This window comes from Plenodomus lingam (assembly GCF_022343315.1).
Source record: "Plenodomus lingam strain CAN1 chromosome Unknown contig_14, whole genome shotgun sequence".
NCBI lineage: Eukaryota > Fungi > Ascomycota > Dothideomycetes > Pleosporales > Leptosphaeriaceae > Plenodomus > Plenodomus lingam.
Genome location: NW_027093932.1, coordinates 1,674,970 through 1,695,683, shown reverse-complemented (window position 1 = coordinate 1,695,683; position 20,714 = coordinate 1,674,970). Strand labels below are relative to the sequence as shown.

General features: G+C 37.3%; 3 protein-coding genes across 3 annotated transcripts; all 3 read right to left on the bottom strand.

The window, feature by feature from the left end:
- Positions 1 to 16,008: 16,008 nt before the first annotated feature.
- Positions 16,009 to 17,202, bottom strand: IAQ61_002672 (uncharacterized protein; the record flags this gene model as incomplete). The annotated part of the gene is made up of 3 exons (XM_003834530.2): positions 16,009 to 16,191; positions 16,253 to 16,911; positions 17,007 to 17,202. The coding sequence occupies 3 exons, from the start codon at positions 17,200 to 17,202 to the stop codon at positions 16,009 to 16,011; spliced, it is 1,038 nt and encodes a 345-aa protein (XP_003834578.2).
- A 447-nt stretch (positions 17,203 to 17,649) lies between these two features.
- On the bottom strand, positions 17,650 to 18,430 carry IAQ61_002671 (uncharacterized protein; the record flags this gene model as incomplete). The annotated part of the gene is made up of 3 exons (XM_066095650.1): positions 17,650 to 18,076; positions 18,127 to 18,249; positions 18,297 to 18,430. 3 exons carry the CDS (start codon positions 18,428 to 18,430, stop codon positions 17,650 to 17,652), a joined length of 684 nt encoding a protein of 227 aa, XP_065954486.1.
- A 667-nt stretch (positions 18,431 to 19,097) lies between these two features.
- Positions 19,098 to 20,308, bottom strand: IAQ61_002670 (uncharacterized protein; the record flags this gene model as incomplete). Its single annotated transcript, XM_066095649.1, has 3 exons — positions 19,098 to 19,371; positions 19,463 to 19,944; positions 20,057 to 20,308. The coding sequence occupies 3 exons, from the start codon at positions 20,306 to 20,308 to the stop codon at positions 19,098 to 19,100; spliced, it is 1,008 nt and encodes a 335-aa protein (XP_065954485.1).
- Positions 20,309 to 20,714: the final 406 nt, after the last annotated feature.

The following is a 20,714-nucleotide window of genomic DNA, read 5'->3' as shown; positions in this document are numbered from 1 at the left end:
AGCAATTAGAGGCAATACGCGTTTCCTACTTATTCTAATACCTTAAAGGGACCTTCTTATTATTTAGATAGTTTTTAGCTAGGTTATAAAATAGTAAGATTAGTAGTAGATAGATAAATATAGTTACTAACCTTCTAGTTAACTAGATAGTAATAGTAATTAGTAGTAGAGCGTATTTAGTCTTAAGCTCTTTCTATATTTTCTTTAGTAATCTTCTAGGCGTTGTGTATCTAAGTAGCAAGGGATAAGGCGTCCTTATAGTTTAGTTTCTCTAGTATAGTAGATAGGGTCTTTTCTAGTTTCTAATACTAACTTTACTTTAGTAAGAAACTAAAGAGGAGCTAATATAGAGCTATGCTAATAGATAAATATAGAAGAGTACTTTAGGCACAGTCTATTATAGGTAGTAGGTTACTCTAGTTATCTTAGTAATAGGATATAAAAGGCCTTAGTCTCTAATTAATATACTTGTTTATAATCTTAGTTTATCTATTAGTTTATTTGTAGTAGGTAGTAGAGAGCTTAACTTTAGTGCCTATAATCTAATAGAACTTAGACTAGAAACTAGATACAAACTAAGGGCCTTAATTAGAAATAATAGTATCTAGAGTGTGTCTAAATCTGTACACCTACTAAACAAATAAGGTAGCTATACCTTAGGCGTCTATAGTTTTATAGCAAGGGATAGTAATAGCTTGCTTTAATAGGTAATTAATAATAACTATAATCTAATTATAACCACGTTAATCCTAGGGAAAATCCTTAAAATTAATGCACAAGTATTATATTAGTAGACTAGGGATAGGAAGGGGATAGAGTATGCTAGGGAGTTAGTGCTATCTTAGGTGCCCTCTCCTGTATAGGATATAGTTCTAAACGTAGCGTTTATAGGTAGTCTCTATACCTTTCTAGTAGTAATATTAGGCTAGAATCTAATAGGTTTTAGTAGCTAATAGGTAGGTAGTAGATACTTAATTATAAGCCTTACGAATTAGTCTAGTATATAGGACTAATCTAGTAGGCACGCAAAGTTAATCCTAGTAGAGAAGGAGTCTATTTTCTATCTAATAGTGCTTAGGCAACTCTAATCTTTCTATTAGGAATAAGGACCTATTTTCTTAGAGAAGAGTTTTAATAAGTTCTAGGGATCTAAGAGTTATAGGGTTCTAAACTACTACAATTAAAGCTAGGATTAATAAGGAATACTTAGCTAGGTAGTCTTGCGCTAAGTTAGAGTTAATTTAGGGGTGTAACCTATCTAGGGCAATTATTAATTGTAAATAATTTTCCCTCTAAGTAGTCTTAAGGTTAATTATATCCTATTCCCTTCTACTTAGGATATTAGCTTAGGCGTTGTAAGATCTAGGAGTATACTTAATTTAGAAGTTAAAAGGACTTATAACCTCTAGCTATTTAGCTTGCCTAGCACTAAGGACTTTAGTAGATATAAAGTACTCTAGTGCTCTATAGTCTGTGTATACTCTAATAAGGTGCTAAGTACTTATTAGGTTAGCACGCTATTTCTTAAAGGCGCAGATTATTACAAACAATTCTTTATTATAGATTTCCTAGTTAAGTTTAGAACTAGTAAGGGTCTAACTAAAGAAGGATATAAGGTACTATTTCCTATTAGAATGCTCCTATAAGAGGATAGCTATAATAACTCTATTAGAGGCGTCTATCTCTAGTTTTAGAGGGTACTTAGGATAGAAGTAAGCTAAGCTTAGGATTGCTAGCAGGGCATTCCTAAGCTAGTTAAAGGCTTGTTAGCATTCTAAAGTCTATACAAATAGGGTAGCAGGGCTCTAGAGAGCAGTTAAGGGCTTAGCTATCTTAGAGAAGTTTTCTACAAATTGCTAGTAGAATCTAGTAAATCCTAGGAAGGACTTTACTCTAGTTATTGTCTTAGGAGCAGACTAGTTTTAGAGTACTTTAACTTTATTAGGGTCTACCTCTAAGCCTTTGTTAGTAAGGATATATCTAAGGTAATAGGTATAAGTTGTATAGAATTTGCTTTTCTTAATATTAGCCTGTAATCTAGTAGAACAAAGACGCTTAAGGACTTTTTAAATATAGTCCTTGTAAGTAGTAAGGTTTTTAGAGTAGATTAGGATATTATCTAGATAGGTAATGCAGAAGTTATCTAAATAATCTATTAGTATATTATTTATATAACGCTAATAGGTTGCAGGTCTGTTATATAGCCTAAATAGTAGGACTTTGTATTTATAGGTACTATATCTAGTGCGGAAAGTGGTGTACTCCTCTAAGTTAGGGTCTATTTAGATCTTATTAAAGGCAGCATAAATATCTAGCTTAGTGAAGATTTTTACTTTAGCTAGCTAGGATAATAGATTATCTATGCAGGGTATTAGATACGCGTTCTTTTGCGTTAAGCTATTAAGCTTACAGTAATCCACATAGATCCTAAGGCCTCTATTTAGCTTCTTAACGCACAGGATAGGAGAGGCAAATAGGCTCTAACTAGTCTTAATAAAACCTTTCTATAGGTGCTCTTGTATATATTCCTTAGTAGCCTAGAGTTCCTTAGTATTTTAATAATAGAGGGGACTCTAGTAGTTTAGAAGGGGTTCCTCTAGGACTATCTTATAGTTATAAGGCTAGTAGATTAGAAGTTTATTAGCCTTAGCCTTGTTAAAGACGTCCTAATAGGAGTTATAGTTAGATAGGAGCTTCTAATCTAACAAGCTATAGTTAAGAGTGTCCTATTTAGATAGGGTTTAGATCCTTCGCTTAATCTTATATAGGCTAGTAGTAAAGAATTTATTAGAAGATTTTTTTATATTAAAATAGAAAGTATTAGCAGAAATAGTAGTAATTTAGAATTTTGTAGGTAGGGTAATAGTTAGCAATTAGACTAGGGTAGGTAGCGTAATAGGTTTAGTAGCAGCCCTATAAGTAGCTAGAATTTTAAGTATACCACGTATCCTATTAATTAAACTAGGACTATTTTAGTTCTAGTTCTCCTCTTAATCCTAAAGGGCGTCTCTTTACAAGATATTATAGGTAACTAGAGTAGATAGCACTTACTAGTAGAGTTATACTAGAATAGGAGGTGCGGGGTTGTAGGTTAGAGGATATTTATCTAGCTAGATTAGTTAAGATTTATCTATATTAATTAGAATTTAGAACTATTTTAGCTAGTGTTATCTAATAATATAATCCTAAGAACCTAAGTCTACTATTATAAAGGGGCAGTTATAAACCTTTTAGCCACTAACTATTATATAAAGCTAAATATAGTAGGCAACTAGGGAGGTAATCTAGTCCTAGAACCTTTTAATAGTAAGCTTGTATAGTAACTTTTAGATAGGTACCCTAAGCGTAGAAGAGATATTATAAGTAATTTTTTAAATTAAGAAATAAGTAACCTTAGGCCCTAGTATCTACTAAAGCGTTTAGGTAAATACTAAATCTATTAAGGTATAGGGTTATATATATAAGTAAATAGGAACTAATAAATAATTTAGTTAAGGAAAGGTTTAATAGGTTATATTAAGTTAGGCCTAGGAAGGAGGATCCTCCTAGGCGTTGTCGTTTCCTATCTAATAGCTATCTGAATTAGTTAATTTAGTAGTATCTTCTTCCTTAGAATTCTTAATAACCTATTCTATATCTATAGCCTAAATCCTAGAGGGTTTAGAGTAGTTACTAGAGAAGTGCCTAGGCTTTCTATAATTATAGTAATTTACTAGGGTTCCTGTTGTAGTAGCACTAGGAGTAGCTAGCGTAGTAGATAGGGGTTAATTATTTTAAGTAGTAGTGCCTTATTATTATAAGTAGGGTATATAAGGTTTAGCTATTAAAGGTCTATTATAGTATTTCTAATTAGCGTCTAAATAGGACTAGTTTCTAGAGTGTTAGAAGGGGGTTAGTCCTTTTCTAGATAATAGAGTAGTCTAGGTAGGAGTAGATAAGGTAGGGTATAGGCAGCGTTCTATATTAAAAGTAGTAAGATAATCTACTATAGTCTTAAAATTATTGTGCTAATTCTATTAGAAAGCGAGATTTAGTATCCTTAGGGAAGGTGTAATCTTTATCTAGAGGTAGTAATACTACTCTAATTAGGGTACTTCTCCTTTAATAGCAAGACTCTAGAATTATAACTTAAAAGTAGGGAACATTTCTATATTAGTTATATATAGGTAGTTAAATATAGTCTAACTCTTAGCTATCTTATTTCTAGTAATAAAGTAAGTTTAAAGGAGGGTAATTATTTCCTTAGCTTTTTAGAATTAAAGGCTTAGTGTAACAATGAGGCAGAATTGCCTGCCTATTATTCTATGCCAAGTCAGGCCTAATAAAGGCCTAACTTACTTGTGTATATAGAGAACAGCTCGCCTATAGTTAGGATAGATATATTCTTCTTATCCTTTCGTACAAGACCTATAGGTGTAGGAATCTTATCCTTTTCTATATAGACGCGCACTCCTATATACCTTTAAGTTATATAGGATACCTTTTAGATGCCCTACCTACCTAAGTTGTTACATTATAAGAAGAACATTATCCTAGCTAGTAATAGCATTTAAGAATATCGCACTTATTGTTATTTTAAGCTACTAATTCAGTTCTAGTAGCTACCTAACCCTGTAACTCTACAGTTAGAATAGCTATTAGAACTTCTAATAACCAAAGCCTATAGGCTTAGACTTCTAGACCTATAGGTAGTGCTAGATTACCTTTAGAAAAATCGCGTTAGATTGCGTTAAGGTAGAGACCTAGAGACTACTAAAAGCCTAGAGGAATTAGAGGCAAAGCTAATATCCTCCTATAACTAACCCCCCTAAAAAGAAAAGATTTATTATTCTTATTAACTACAAAACATTAGACAAAGGCAAAGGAAGGGTATCTAGTTTAGCTACTTTTAAAAGCCTATTTACTAATAGAAAGAAATTAGATAAGGAAGACTTAATTAACAACGCCCTCCTTAAAGGACCCGCTTCCTATCTATCTCTTAAGGTACCTTATGCTCCTAGGAAATCTTAAAGCAACACCTCCCTTAAAGATAAATACATGTTAACCCTATCTAAAAAGGAGAGGTTAGAGGAACAAGTTAAGTAACTTACTAATTAGTTATATAACACCTCCCTCTATAAGGAGATATAGGGTACTACCTAACCTAGCTAGTCTTTAGCTTCTATATTAAACCCTATAGTATATACTATAAAAGCTAAGAGATAATCTAAAAAGACGCTAAATATCTCTACACTTAGTAATAGTGCTAATCCCACTTTTAGATAATAGCAAGTATCTATCTAGGATAGGCTAGAAATTAACGCTAATTACTACCCCTCTTCTAGAGCTTAGATAGCGTTAGTCTAGGGACACTGCTTAGGACTAGCAAGAGAATACTTAGAGCCACGTTACCTATCTAATTCCCTAAGTCTTTAATTCTAAAAAGCTAAGGAAATAATTACCCTCCTTTAAACTTACTTTATTACTAGAAATAAGATAGCTAAGAGTTAGACTATATTTAACCGCCTATACATAACTAATATAGAGATGTTCCCTGCTTTTAAGTTATAATTCTAGAGTCTTGCTATTAGAGGAGAAGTACCCTAATTAGAGTAGTATTACTACCTCTAGATAAAGATTACACCTTCCCTAAGGATGCTAAACCTTACTTTCTAATAGAATTAGCACAATAATTTTAAGACTATAGTAGATTATCTTACTACTTTTAATATAGAACACTACCTATACCCTACTTTATCTACTCCTACCTAGACTACTCTATTATCTAGAAAAGGACTAACCCCCTTCTAACACTCTAGAAATTAGTCCTATTTAGACGCTAATTAGAAACCCTATAATAGACCTTTAATAGCTAAACCTTATATGCCCTACTTATAATAATAAGGCACTATCCCTTAAAATAATTAACCCCTATCTACTACGCTAGCTACTCCTAGTGCTACTACAACAGGAACCCTAGTAAATTACTATAATTATAGAAAGCCTAGGCACTTCTCTAGTAACTACTCTAAACCCTCTAGGATTTAGGCTATAGATATAGAATAGGTTATTAAGAATTCTAAGGAAGAAGATACTACTAAATTAACTAATTCAGATAGCTATTAGATAGGAAACAACAACGCCTAGGAGGATCCTCCTTCCTAGGCCTAACTTAATATAACCTATTAAACCTTTCCTTAACTAAATTATTTATTAGTTCCTATTTACTTATATATATAACCCTATACCTTAATAGATTTAGTATTTACCTAAACGCTTTAGTAGATACTAGGGCCTAAGGTTACTTATTTCTTAATTTAAAAATTGCTTATAACATCTCTTCCACGCTTAGGGTACCTATCTAAAAGTTACTATACAAGCTTACTATTAAAGGGTTCTAGGACTAGATTACCTCCCTAGTTGCCTACTATATTTAGCTTTATATAATAGTTAGTAGCTAAAAGGTTTATAACTGCCCCTTTATAATAGTAGACTTAGGTTCTTAGGATTATATTATTAGACAACACTAGCTAAAACAGTTCTAAATCCTAATTAATATAGATAAATCTTAACTAATCTAGCTAGAGAAATATCCTCTAACCTACAACCCTGCACCTCCTATTCTAGTACGACTCTACTAGCAAGTGCCGTCTACTCTAGTTACCCACGATATCTTGCAAAGAGACGCCCTTTAGGATTAAGAGGAGAACTAGAACTAAAATAGTCCTAGTTTAATTAATAGGATACGTAGTATACTTAAAATTCTAGCCACTTATAGGGCTGCTACTAAACCTATTACACTACCTACCCTAGTCTAATTATTAACTGTTACCCCACCTGCAAAATTTTAAATTACTACTATTTCTACTAATACTTTCTATTTTAATATAAAAAAATCTTCTAATAAATTCTTTACTACTAGCCTATATAAGATTAAGCGTAGGATCTAAACCCTATCTAAATAGGATACTCTTAACTACTACTTATTAGATAAGAAGCTCCTATCTAACTATAACTCCTATTAGGACGTCTTTAACAAGGCTAAGGCTAACAAACTTCTAATCTACTAGCCTTATAACTACAAGATAGTCCTAGAGGAACCCCTTCTAAACTACTAGAGTCCCCTCTATTATTAAAATACTAAGGAACTCTAGGCTACTAAGGAATATATATAAGAGCACCTATAGAAAGGTTTTATTAAGACTAGTTAGAGCCTATTTGCCTCTCCTATCCTGTGCGTTAAGAAGCTAAATAGAGGCCTTAGGATCTATGTGGATTACTGTAAGCTTAATAGCTTAACGCAAAAGAACGCGTATCTAATACCCTGCATAGATAATCTATTATCCTAGCTAGCTAAAGTAAAAATCTTCACTAAGCTAGATATTTATGCTGCCTTTAATAAGATCTAAATAGACCCTAACTTAGAGGAGTACACCACTTTCCGCACTAGATATAGTACCTATAAATACAAAGTCCTACTATTTAGGCTATATAACAGACCTGCAACCTATTAGCGTTATATAAATAATATACTAATAGATTATTTAGATAACTTCTGCATTACCTATCTAGATAATATCCTAATCTACTCTAAAAACCTTACTACTTACAAGGACTATATTTAAAAAGTCCTTAAGCGTCTTTGTTCTACTAGATTACAGGCTAATATTAAGAAAAGCAAATTCTATACAACTTATACCTATTACCTTAGATATATCCTTACTAACAAAGGCTTAGAGGTAGACCCTAATAAAGTTAAAGTACTCTAAAACTAGTCTGCTCCTAAGACAATAACTAGAGTAAAGTCCTTCCTAGGATTTACTAGATTCTACTAGCAATTTGTAGAAAACTTCTCTAAGATAGCTAAGCCCTTAACTGCTCTCTAGAGCCCTGCTACCCTATTTGTATAGACTTTAGAATGCTAACAAGCCTTTAACTAGCTTAGGAATGCCCTGCTAGCAATCCTAAGCTTAGCTTACTTCTATCCTAAGTACCCTCTAAAACTAGAGATAGACGCCTCTAATAGAGTTATTGCAGCTATCCTCTTACAGGAGCATCCTAATAGGAAATAGTACCCTATATCCTTCTTTAGTTAGACCCTTACTAGTTCTAAACTTAACTAGGAAATCTATAATAAAGAATTATTTATAATAATCCGCGCCTTTAAGAAATAGCGTGCTAACCTAATAAGTACTTAGCACCTTATTAGAGTATACACAGACTATAGAGCACTAGAGTACTTTATATCTACTAAAGTCCTTAGTGCTAGGCAAGCTAAATAGCTAGAGGTTATAAGTCCTTTTAACTTCTAAATTAAGTATACTCCTAGATCTTACAACGCCTAAGCTAATATCCTAAGTAGAAGGGAATAGGATATAATTAACCTTAAGACTACTTAGAGGGAAAATTATTTACAATTAATAATTGCCCTAGATAGGTTACACCCCTAAATTAACTCTAACTTAGCGCAAGACTACCTAGCTAAGCATTCCTTACTAATCCTTGCTTTAATTATAGTAGTTTAGAACCCTATAACTCTTAGATCCTTAGAACTTATTAAAACTCTTCTCTAAGAAAATAGGTCCTTATTCCTAATAGAAAGATTAGAGTTACCTAAGCACTATTAGATAGAAAATAGACTCCTTCTCTACTAGGATTAGCTTTACGTGCCTGCTAGATTAGTCCTATGTACTAGACTAATTCGTAAGGCTTATAATTAAGTGTCTACTACCTACCTATCTACTACTAAAACCTATTAGATTCTAGCCTAATATTACTACTAGAAAGGTATAGAGACTACCTATAAACGCTACGTTTAGAACTATATCCTATACAGGAGAGGGCACCTAAGATAGCACTAACTCCCTAGTATACTCTACCCCCTTCCTATCCCTAGTCTACTAATACAGCACCTGTGCATTAATTTTAAGGATTTTCCCTAGGATTAACGTGGTTATAATTAGATTATAGTTATTATTAATCGCCTATTAAAGTAAGCTATTACTATCCCTTACTATAAAACTATAGACGCCTAAGGTATAGCTACCTTATTTATTTAGTAGGTGTACTAATTTAGACACACTCTAGATACTATTATTTCTAATTAAGGCCCTTAGTTTGTATCTAGTTTCTAGTCTAAGTTCTATTAGATTATAGGCACTAAAGTTAAGCTCTCTACTACCTACTACAAATAAACTAATAGATAAACTAAGATTATAAATAAGTATATTAATTAGAGACTAAGGCCTTTTATATCCTATTACTAAGATAACTAGAGTAACCTACTACCTATAATAGACTGTGCCTAAAGTACTCTTCTATATTTATCTATTAGTATAGCTCTATATTAGCGCCTCTTTAGTTTCTTACTAAAGTAAAGTTAGTATTAGAAACTAGAAAAGACCCTATCTACTATACTAGAGAAACTAAACTATAAGGACGCCTTATCCCTTGCTACTTAGATGCACAACGCCTAAAAGATTACTAAAGAAAATATAGAAAGAGCTTAAAACTAAATACGCTCTACTACTAATTACTATTACTATCTAGTTAACTAGAAGGTTAGTAACTATATTTATCTATCTACTACTAATCTTACTATTTTACAACCTAGCTAAAAACTATCTAAATAATAGGAAGGTCCCTTTAAGGTATTAGAATAAGTAGGAAACGCGTATTACCTCTAATTACTACCTAGTTCTAAGATCTATAATATTTTCTCTCCTAATATACTATACAAAGATCCCTAAGACCTATTACCTAGATAAGAGGCTCTAAAACCCCCTAGTACCCCTATATAAGGTGTAGAGGAATAAGAGGTAGAAGAAATCCTAGCTAGTAAATTATATTAATCTAAGCTAAAATATAAGGTTAAGTAGGTTAGACACAATCCTAATCCTATTTAGTATCCTACCTCTAACTTTATAGGTGCTCCCTATAAATTATAGGTATTCTACTAATAGTATCTAAATTAGCTAGATCCCCCACGTAGCTTACTAAAATAGATTTAAGTATAGGAAAAAGGTAGAGAGGATCTAATATTACTTTATAATAATTATACCTAATATTAGAACTAATTTATATCCTATTTAGCTACGCATTATCTATTAACTACTATCTATTACTATTATTCTTGTTACTATTTATTATTATATCCTATTTAGAACCTTTAAGGTTCCTAGGATACTACCCCTAGGAAACCTCTTTATTCTATATCTATCTCTCTATTAGAACCTAGTTTAGACTCTATATTAGCTAAGATAGCGCCTAGACTATCCTTCTTCACTAGCTTCTAGACAACTAGTGCAGCAGGGATTAGAGCAGGTGCAGGAGCAGGGACAGGAGCTAGGACTAATTTAGACTCCTTCTTATAGAATACTTTTATCTTAGCCTACACTAAGAAAGTCGCCTCCTAATTTAGTGCTAATTCCTCCTTAAGTTTATTTATAGCCTTTATTAAGCCCCTAACTACTAAGAGTATCTTATAGATACTGTGCTAAAGCTAATATAAATTAGATATAGTAGTATAATAGGTAGCTATAAGGATTTTAGTAGCCTCTATACCCTTAGTCTAAGTATTAGTAATAGTAACGCACTTAGCTAGGTTTTAGGTAGTTTCTTAAATAGCGGCCTTAAACTACTTAATATCCTTCTAATAGGCAACTATAGCTTCCTTATCCTTATCCCCTTTAGCAGGGTTTCTAATTAGGCTATAGTATTCTTTTAGAGCACCCCTAAGGGTAGAGTACTCTTAGCTAATAAAAGAAGGAATCTACTAGGATTAGTAAAGGAACCCTATTAGACTTAGATACTTACTAGATTATAATACTTATTCTAGGAGATATAGTACTAGCACTTCTTAGAATTCTTTAACTTAAAATTAAAATTATTAAACCTACCCCTAGCTAGAGCCCTAACTACTCTTATATAGAGAGCGCGATAAGTAATAGGGAGGACTTCTAGTAGTACTAGTACTAGCATAGCTAAAGGTTCTAATTTAGATTAGTAACTATTTAATTATATAGATTAAATACTTACTAGAATTTAGATAGATTAGGTTAAATAATTAAAAAATTAGGGATATAGGAATAAGAAAGTTAGTAAGTAGAGGGCTAGTTATAGGCAGGCTAAGGATAGGGGTCTATGCCCTAGGAAGAAGAAGTAAAGGTAAAGGTAGAGGTAAAGGTGGAATTATTTGCAAAAAGCTCTTCTTTAATAAGGGATCTAAACCTAATCCTAAGGATAGGGACTATCCTTTTTCTATAGGAGGGGGTAGTGTAATAATAAGGCAGAATTACCTGCCTATTATTCTATACTAAGTTAGGCCTAATAAAGGCCTAACTTACTTATATATATAGAGAACAGCTCGCCTATAGTTAGGATAGACATGTTCTTCTTGTCCTTTTATATAAGACCTATAGGTGTAGGAATCTTATCCTTTTCTATACAGACGCGCACTCCCATATGCCTTTAAGTCGTATAGGATACCTTTTAGATGCCCTACCTACCTAAGTCGTTACACTTAGGGAATTAGATAGGTAACGTAGCTCTAAGTATTCTCTTGCTAGTCCTAAGCAGTGTCCCTAGACTAACGCTATCTAAGCTCTAGAAGAGGGGTAGTAATTAGCGTTAATCTCTAGCCTATCCTAAATAGATGCTTGCTATTATCTAAAAGTAGGGTTAGCACTATTACTAAGTGTAGAGATATTTAGCATCTTTTTAGATTATCTCTTAGCTTTTATAGTATATACTATAGGGTTTAATATAGAAGCTAAAGACTAGCTAGGTTAGGTAGTACCCTATATCTCCTTATAGAGGGAGGTGTTATATAACTAATTAGTAAGTTACTTAACTTATTCCTCTAACCTCTCCTTTTTAAATAGGGTTAATATATATTTATCTTTAAGGGAGGTGTTGCTTTAAGATTTCCTAGGAGCACAAGGTACCTTAAGAGATAGATAGGAAGCAGGTCCTTAAGGAGGGCGTTGTTAATTAAGTCTTCCTTATCTAATTTCTTTCTATTAGTAAATAGGCTTTTAAAAGTAGCTAAACTAGATGCCCTTCCTTTGCCTTTGTCTAATATTTTGTAGTTAATAAGAATAATAAATCTTTTCTTTTTAGGGGGGTTAGTTATAGGAGGATATTAGCTTTGCCTCTAATTCCTCTAGGCTTTTAGTAGTCTCTAGGTCTCTACCTTAACGCAATCTAACGCGATTTTTCTAAAGGTAATCTAGCACTACCTATAGGTCTAGAAGTCTAAGCCTATAGGCTTTGGTTGTTAGAAGTTCTAATAGCTATTCTAACTGTAGAGTTACAGGGTTAGGTAGCTACTAGAACTGAATTAGTAGCTTAAAATAACAACAAGTGCGATATTCTTAAATGCTGTTACTAGCTAGGATAATATTCTTCTTATAATATAATAACTTAGGTAGGTAGGGTATCTAAAAGGTATCCTATATAACTTAAAGGTATATAGGAGTGCGCGTCTATATAGAAAAGGATAAGATTCCTACACCTATAGGTCTTGTATAAAAGGACAAGAAGAACATGCCTATTCTAACTATAGGCGAGCTGTTCTCTATATACATAAGTTAGTTAGGCCTTTATTAGGCCTAACTTAGCATAGAATAATAGGCAGGCAATTCTGCCTTATTGTTACAACTATAGTGCATACTATATAGACACGCGCCTAGGATATAGTTATATATAACTATTATATACTTCTAAATAGGTATACTATTAGGGTTTTAGGGAATTATAAAGATAGTAACTACCCCTAGAGTACTGCGTTTATTATATATTACGCTGCTAGAAATAATTATAATAACTATATTTAGCTCTCCTTTAGGACAGTAATACACCTATTTTAAGATCTAGCTAATAACTCTAAATAGGTAGGAGTACTTTAATAGCAACAGACACAACCTGCTACTACTATAGGCTAACTAGCCTAACCTTAGAGGATAATAGAAGATAATAATAGTATTAAATAGATTTAAATAACAATAATTATTAACCTTATAGGAGTAGCTATAGTTTACTATAGATATAGCACTTAACTTTAACCTAGTAATAAGCTATATATTGTTAATAAACGCAGATAGTCTAAGACTAACTACCTATAGTTAAGTAAGATAATAGGTCTATATCTAGCTTTATAGTACTAGGCTCTTTATACTAATACTATTACTATATAATATACTAGCATTTATTAGGTAAGTATATTATCTATATATTACGCTAGACTATTATTAGATGTACTAACTTATACTAATTACTACGCAGTTATACTACTTATATACCTATTTAATTTATATTATACTATAGTTTTCTAAAAATAAGTAAGGTACGCAGTAGATAGCCTTATAATTACGTAGGTATAGGCTAATTATTACGTAGGTATAGGCTAATAATTAGGCGGTTTTAGGCCTATTAATTAGGCGGGTATAGGCTATTAATTAGGTAGGTTAGGCCTAGGGACAGGATAGGCAACAACATACTAGTAGTTTATATAAGAATACTAAAAAAAATCTAATACTATTATTACTATACCTAACACTTATATTTTATCTTTTATAAACTACTTTATATACTCTACTAATAGGTCTATTATAAACTACTTTATTTACTCTACTAATAGGTCTATAGTAAACTATACTATGTTTATACTACAAAAAAGTAAACCACTACTTTAAACCTATTTATAGGTATACACAAGGTTAGTTTACACCTATATAGTAAACCCCTAGCGTACCATTCTACAGTAAACAATTTTTTACCGTAGTGAGTGTATATGATTTTTTCACTCAAGTTGATATGATATTGCCTGCAAAGTCTCACATGTTACTAAAATGTACGTTGTCGATGGAGTCTCAGAACAAATCAAATCCTCAACTGTAAGAAATCGATTACTACTTTCATCTTGTAGTTCTACAATGAAAATCTAAGCATAGTATGGCAACAACGCGAGAGGACTAGTGAAGATGATGTGACTGCAACAGTGAGCATTAGACACATAATAATCTTATGAGAATGAAAATGTTAACTTTAATAAAGCAGGTCGTTTCAGTCTAATGCATCTACTTCATCCAAGATAAAGGACAATCACTTTTCATTAACAAAAGTTTCAAGAACCGGAGAAAGAACGTAAAAGATTATAAATATGATCATAGCAATTGTTGGGTTAATCACGATGTACCTCAAGATAGAGCAGTACAAGCCTGGCAAGCACTCTATCGATTTAGAACAGAACGACGGCCTTGTTCACATCAGGGACCACATGACTATATCCCACCTAGACCATGGAACAAGCAGTCTGTCACTATTACAGTTCTATAAAAATCACCATATGTAACATTATTTCCTTCAAATAAAACATCCGTAGATATCGAAAGCTTATAGTGATAAATTTATATTGCCTCAAGATGCATTTGCATGCGTCGGTCAATCCCAAGTCCTCAGACGACTGAACAGCTTGAACATGTTGAAGTATTCATTTTGTGCCATAAATGCACAAAAGAAATGGTGTAATCGGTCGCAATACATTTCCAAACCTACAGCATAATACAGCAACTGCTGTATAACATCGCGGTACGCATATGCACAGATGATAATGCAAATCCTGGAACGCTTATGGCAACACATTAACCTAGCGCTGCAGTCCTTTGTGTACGACTGCAGTTAGCTACTCTTAGTCGGTCACTCACACGATGTATTGAGCGTTCTGCGGATGGAGTGATACAACACCTTCATAAACTTGTTATCGCGAGATAGATCGTGTATCTAAGCAAGAGAGACAAACCCTAAAAAGTTGTATTCCAATGACAAATGTCAAAGATAATCACGTTACTGCCCATATCGTGAGCCTATATAACCAGCACCGAGCTACCGGCATGGGAAACACCTCTCATCCACCTTTGATCCAATTATTAATGCCGAGAAGCAAATTCTCCTCCCGCTCGCTCTACCATTCCCTAGCATCCGTGAAACTGGAACTGTGAAATCTATGTCTCGTCGCGGATTACCCACGAGCACGATTCGAGAATATTATACACTTGCCCGAGACGAAAGCACGCACACAACTTCAAATTAACCTGGAAATTTCAAATCCTAACAAATACCAGCGATTCGCACCTCATGAGTTAACGAGCTAGTCTTTGAGGTAGCATTTCACGAGCTCATCCTAAGCAGTAGTTATGCAGACTTTGATGAGGCCCATACATACCTTTGAAGATATTTGATTCATTGACCATTGTTTGTTTAATTTGCTGCCCCGTTTTTCTGCCCTGAATACGTACAATTCCACTAGGATGATGGACTAACGGTTCGAAGTTTTGTAAGTGTTCGGTTCCCAAGTGGAATCAATACCTGCAGCTCTATTGCTGTAGATATACCTGCTATGGGTGCATGAAGCTTGTTCAACGATCAACCTCATTCACGATTTGCAACCTGCCTCTCGAGTGGCGTGCATCAGTTGCTGCATTCTGGATCCAGCATGCACCGTGTTCTAGGCGAGAAAGTCGTGGTCCCTCGTACACATCTCAACGTTCCAAACCATTCCACTGCAAATTCCAAAAATCGCCCAGAATACGCTGGCATACAAGTCTCACGTAGCCACAGGGAACGAAATCACATGCAAAAGTGATGAAAAAGCCATGATGTGAGAGATTCTGCCTTGATGCAATTGCAAGAACATACCCCCAAAAGACAAGTCTACAAGATATTACAAAGATTTGAAGTTTAAACCCCCTTCTACACAAACGAAACATATCCAGGAGGTTTTTTTTTTCTCAATTTTGCAATCTTCCGAATCTGGAGTTCTTGTATCACTTTATCGCTGAAAAGTTTGGGATTGCCATTTGTAAAATCCAAGTCCAAATCCTACATATACTCCAAATCCAAAACTCCTTCGCCATAGATAACCCGAGATGTTTGTTCCGCGGTAAGACACGGGGGATGGATCTGATATGCGCTTTGTACCCAACCCAAATACGCCCTTAGTAGTAGCTCCTTAAAACAAAGATTGCAGACTTAGATTGTGCGAAGTAAGACGTTGATGAAGCCGTCCTGCTTGGCGATGTCACGTGGAAAAGGTGTGCCAGAACGAATGGCCTTGCAGAACTGGGTGCGAGATTTGAACCGCTTGATGGCAATCTCAGGGTTGCGGCGGTGGTCGATTACGTTCCAGAGATTGACGTAGACTTTCTTGAGAGCCTGTGTGGTATGAGCTCTTCTTTGTCACGATGAATGCGAGACTAAAGGAAAAACTACTCACCATTTTACATTGGTTTATTGAAGGCAGATTCTCCGCCACGCCCATTTCTTCGCATAGATTCTGCCATTTGGCTAGCTTCTGTAGGCATGTGCCACTGTGGAATGCAATCTCGGCTTTGAGCGCCTGCAGTTGAAATTTTCGCCTCTGATTCTTACTCCACTTCTGGTGCTGTGCAAGGCGGTTGAATTCATCTCTGAACTTGGCAGTAGGTGACGGGGTGAAGCCTGTAAATTGGTACCAGAACGGGCATGCTGACGGTGTCGGCGTGAACTCGGCGTTACCCTTATCTCCGGCTGCTGCCTCCACGTTGGCCTTAGTAGTTGGAGCAGGCGGGAGACAAGCAGCAGTCGTAGTAGAAGCAGGATTTTCTTTCGCGTTTTCTTTCTCTTTCTCTTTCTCTTTCTCTTTTTCTAGTACAATGCTTTTGGACTGGGGGTCTTGCAGTACCTGAACGCCGCCCGTGAGGGAACCATTGGAGTCGAGGGACTGAACTGAATGCCCGCTGGATGCTGCGGAGATGATTGAGAACGACGAAGTCTCGGAGGAGACGGACAGCCGGCGCATGCGCTCTACAAGATCAGCAGGAGGAGTCGCTATATCGTCGTTCATCTTTCCTGAGGTCGGCGTAGCCTGCATGGTCGTAGTTGCTTGCACTGAATCTAAGACGTGGTCGTCAGCTTCTCCAGATGTCCATTCCTCAGCCCGCGAGGGTCTAACCGCCTTCGGCCTCTCCATGTTGGAATGCGCTTCTTACCCTCCCCAGAACGACGATAATCCTCGCCGAAACAAGACTGCCAGTATATGCACCAATTCACGTCACCTTCAAGCCAGCCTTTGACTCCTGCCAAGCGGATGAAGGCGGCCTGAGGTTCTTCTTTCGGACCGACCACAACGTCCGTGTTGTTTGCCCACAGCTGGAGTACTGCACGTTGGCCTTCGGGAGACAACATGATGTTGTACGAGATGTTGCGGATGGACAGAAAGGAGTTTTGTTGATAGAAAAGGTGATGAAAGTTGGGTGGACTCCGGGTCGGCCCTGGTGCAAGAGTAAGCAAACATGAGGGTGAGGCGTTTGCCTGTGAACTGGTGAACCTTCCACGCGTTTGGCCCCACAAGTGAAGACCGGGCACAGTTTCGCAGTCGCGTCACAATATGTCAAGCGATCGGCCTTGAACACATGGTTCATTGTAGGTATACATGTATTTGGCTATGCACATAATGTTCACACTAGCTACATGCTCCGCTACCAGCAACTTCAGGAGACGGCCCACGATTCGGCGCAATATGCCCTCCTGGAATCGTTAACGATCATTAATTGGACAGGTGTTCAATTGTAAGAAAACCATTAGAACAAAGTTAATCTGGTCGGACTACTATAATACGCCCTCTCGTGAGCTTCAAACGTACTCATCTTCAATTTCACTGCCATCGCCGTCACTAAATTGCCTCAGTCCTTCAGTCGCCTCTATAGCATCCGCAAAGCTGAATTGTGCTCTCTGTCTCGGTACAAGTACTTCAGCAAGCAGCCTCCTGTCCTCGGGTTGACGTTGGGTGTTGCTTTCCTTTGACAAGACGGAGGATCCATCAAACTCCTGCTGAACTTGGGCCTTTTCTTTGCCTTTCGCATTGAGCTTCTTGACCTTCCTTGCAGCGGTTTTGTAACCAGCCCTTAGGAGCGTCCTCGGGAGGGGAACGACAGGGAAACTCTCCGGAGTCACATATGGAATGTTGAAATCCTGTGAGATTTCGTCTTCGGAGTCAGTCTCGCAGACTTCAGCTTCTTGCTGGGCCTCTTGCTGCTCTTGGCTGTCGGAATGTTCTTCACTGGAAATTATTAGCAAGCGCCAAAGGCTTTCGGCAACTTCAATACTGACACGCTCATTTGTGGAGGTAACAAGTCCTTGAACTCTGCTTTGGCACGAGGAGACTCGGAAGATGCTGTGCGGCGGGCGAGCTTGCCTGAACAGTCAGACCTGGAAGTGCAAGGGCGGTCTTTCCTGCAAATCGGTCAGCGCTGATACCATGGAGCGGTCGAATTACTCACATTCCCTCAACAAGACGATAGCAGTGTAGTACTGGCCTATCACTCCCGAGCTCAGATTGCGTGTCGTGATCAGACTTGTATCCAGAATCGAGGGTGTGCTCGTCGCCGGAGTTGTTGCCACTGCGGACAAACATATTGAGCTGCTGTGGAGAATCCCCAGCACCAGATATGGATCGGGGAGGTTTTGGTAAGTCGTGGAATTTCTGAAAGTTTTCACGAATATCTGGTAGGCAGATTACGTGCGTGGCGCTAGCTTTGGCCTAGTAGTTGTGGTGAAGGTTAACGGTGAATATGAATTGACGTCAGCGATAGCATTGCAACGCGATTATAACAGAGAACAATACACACAAAAGCGGTACTGTCGATTCCTATCGGATTTGTCCATATCACGTTTGATCAACTTGAGAATTCCAATCGCGTCTTCTGGCGCGAGAAGTGTGTCAGGTCATTTGACAGATATTGTCAAGGTTACACACCACTCCCAGTCATACCTGTATTAAAAGTTGGTCAGTTTGGCGCCGTGTCAATGTTTGTGGGCATTGATCCGTCAACTTGGTATAAATATAAATATGGAGTGATTGGGGACGCCTATAGGATCTAGAAGATAAAATGTGAGTTTTAAGATTGGCACAGTGGGGCAAATATAAATAATGTACATTCTTACATATGCGACTTAAATAGCAGACTGTGCAGGAATAATCGATAGGCAATATTGTACACGCGAGCAGCCCCATCGTTGAATGTTGGCGGCGACAATTCCGACATAAACATGGCCGATAATCAAGGTCGTACGACTCGAACTTAGTCGACATCTGGGATGGGCAGCCCATTAACAATCAGCATACCCTCTCCTCCCAAGCCCTTCATCGCCTTCACAGCTTCATCGTGGCGCAGCTGTTTCGTCTCGTCGTCTGTGACGAGTATGAAGTCGTATTTGAGCAGTTTAGTACCCTCTTCAACATCATACTGCTTTGCTAGCTCTGGCGTTACCGACTCGAGCGCTACAATTAGAGAGTCTTTAACGCCGAAGACGGCGTCTGTAGTCTCGTAATCAGAGCCGCGAACATACAAGGCGCTGTATTATGCGTCAGCAAAGGTTTCCCACTCGCCAATCTTGGTGATACGGGCAGAGGGGAGGAGGTACGGGCGGGAAAGAGGGTACCTACGTAACCAAATGATCGAAACCCTCCTTCTCAAACATGAAGTGCATGTGACTCGGTCTCCAACAATGACGACCTAATTTTTCCAGTAATTTGCCCACGGGCCCATCATTCGGGATGGGGTACGGCACTGGCACAATCGCCTTGAACCAAAATACGCCTGCATCGTCACTTACAAGAATCGCACGTCCATCGGCGTTGTTGCCGCGATCCTCATATTGCACGTCGTACTTGCCCTTGCTGTCGGTTTCCCAGACGTCGATTTTGACACCAGAAAGGGGGGCTCCAGTCGTTGATTTGACGGTGCAGAGGACGAGGAGAGGGACGCCGGAGGAATCAGCTGAAATGGCGGCGCCCGCAGGAAGGGTGGAAGCGTCATGGGTGTGGAAAGGCCCGAGGACTGTACCTTCGGTAGAGTGAGGGGGTTTGGGGTGGTCGATGCTGTCGACAAGCAAGGAGAGGCCAACAATGTCGGAGAGGAGAATGAACTCCTATAGCATGTATCAGACCCGTTATTCGTAAGTCATGAAGGGTGTTTCCGCATCCGCCGCATTTGTACCCAGACAACCCTCATTCCGTGCACCAGTGAGAGCGACGTACCTGTCGCACATCCGTACATATTTGCCCAACTTCTGTCAAAAACTTGATACCGGCCATCCACTCATCAAAACTTAATCGCGTTTCGCGCGCGAAGTCGTGCAAGTGCGAAACCAATCGTTCCATCACATACTTTAGGCGTGGGTCGGCGCATTGCGAGTTGATGCGGTGCACGTTCTCTGTAATGTTGTCGATGGTAAGATTTTTGAGCTCAGGGACAGTGGAAGCTGCCTTCGGCGCAGGATTCGAGGTCATGGTGAAGACGAGGGGTTGTAAATTGTCTGTAGGTGGTTCTAGCTTGAAGGGCAGAGAAATCGCAACGTGGAAGTGCAGTGGGCGATTGATTGAATAGGAGGGGAATCAGTGAATTGCAGCTGATAATGGCTATCTCACGACCAAGTAGACGATATTCAGAGAGTTTAGGTAGCAGCTTTCCCAGTGTTGGAGAAGGTGATTATGTTAGCAGTTAGATATAATCGGAACTATCCCGCGTAAGCTCGACGCGTGAATTCGCCTAGAGAGGCACACGCTGGGCTGACCAAAGCCCTACGCTTAATAGGCTCGAACGACGCAAAGAACGGCGTGCAAAGCTTTCGGTAGATGGATTTGTATGTGGAGGCGACGATGTCGGGGCGACCTTTCGGTAACCTGAATGCGGGGC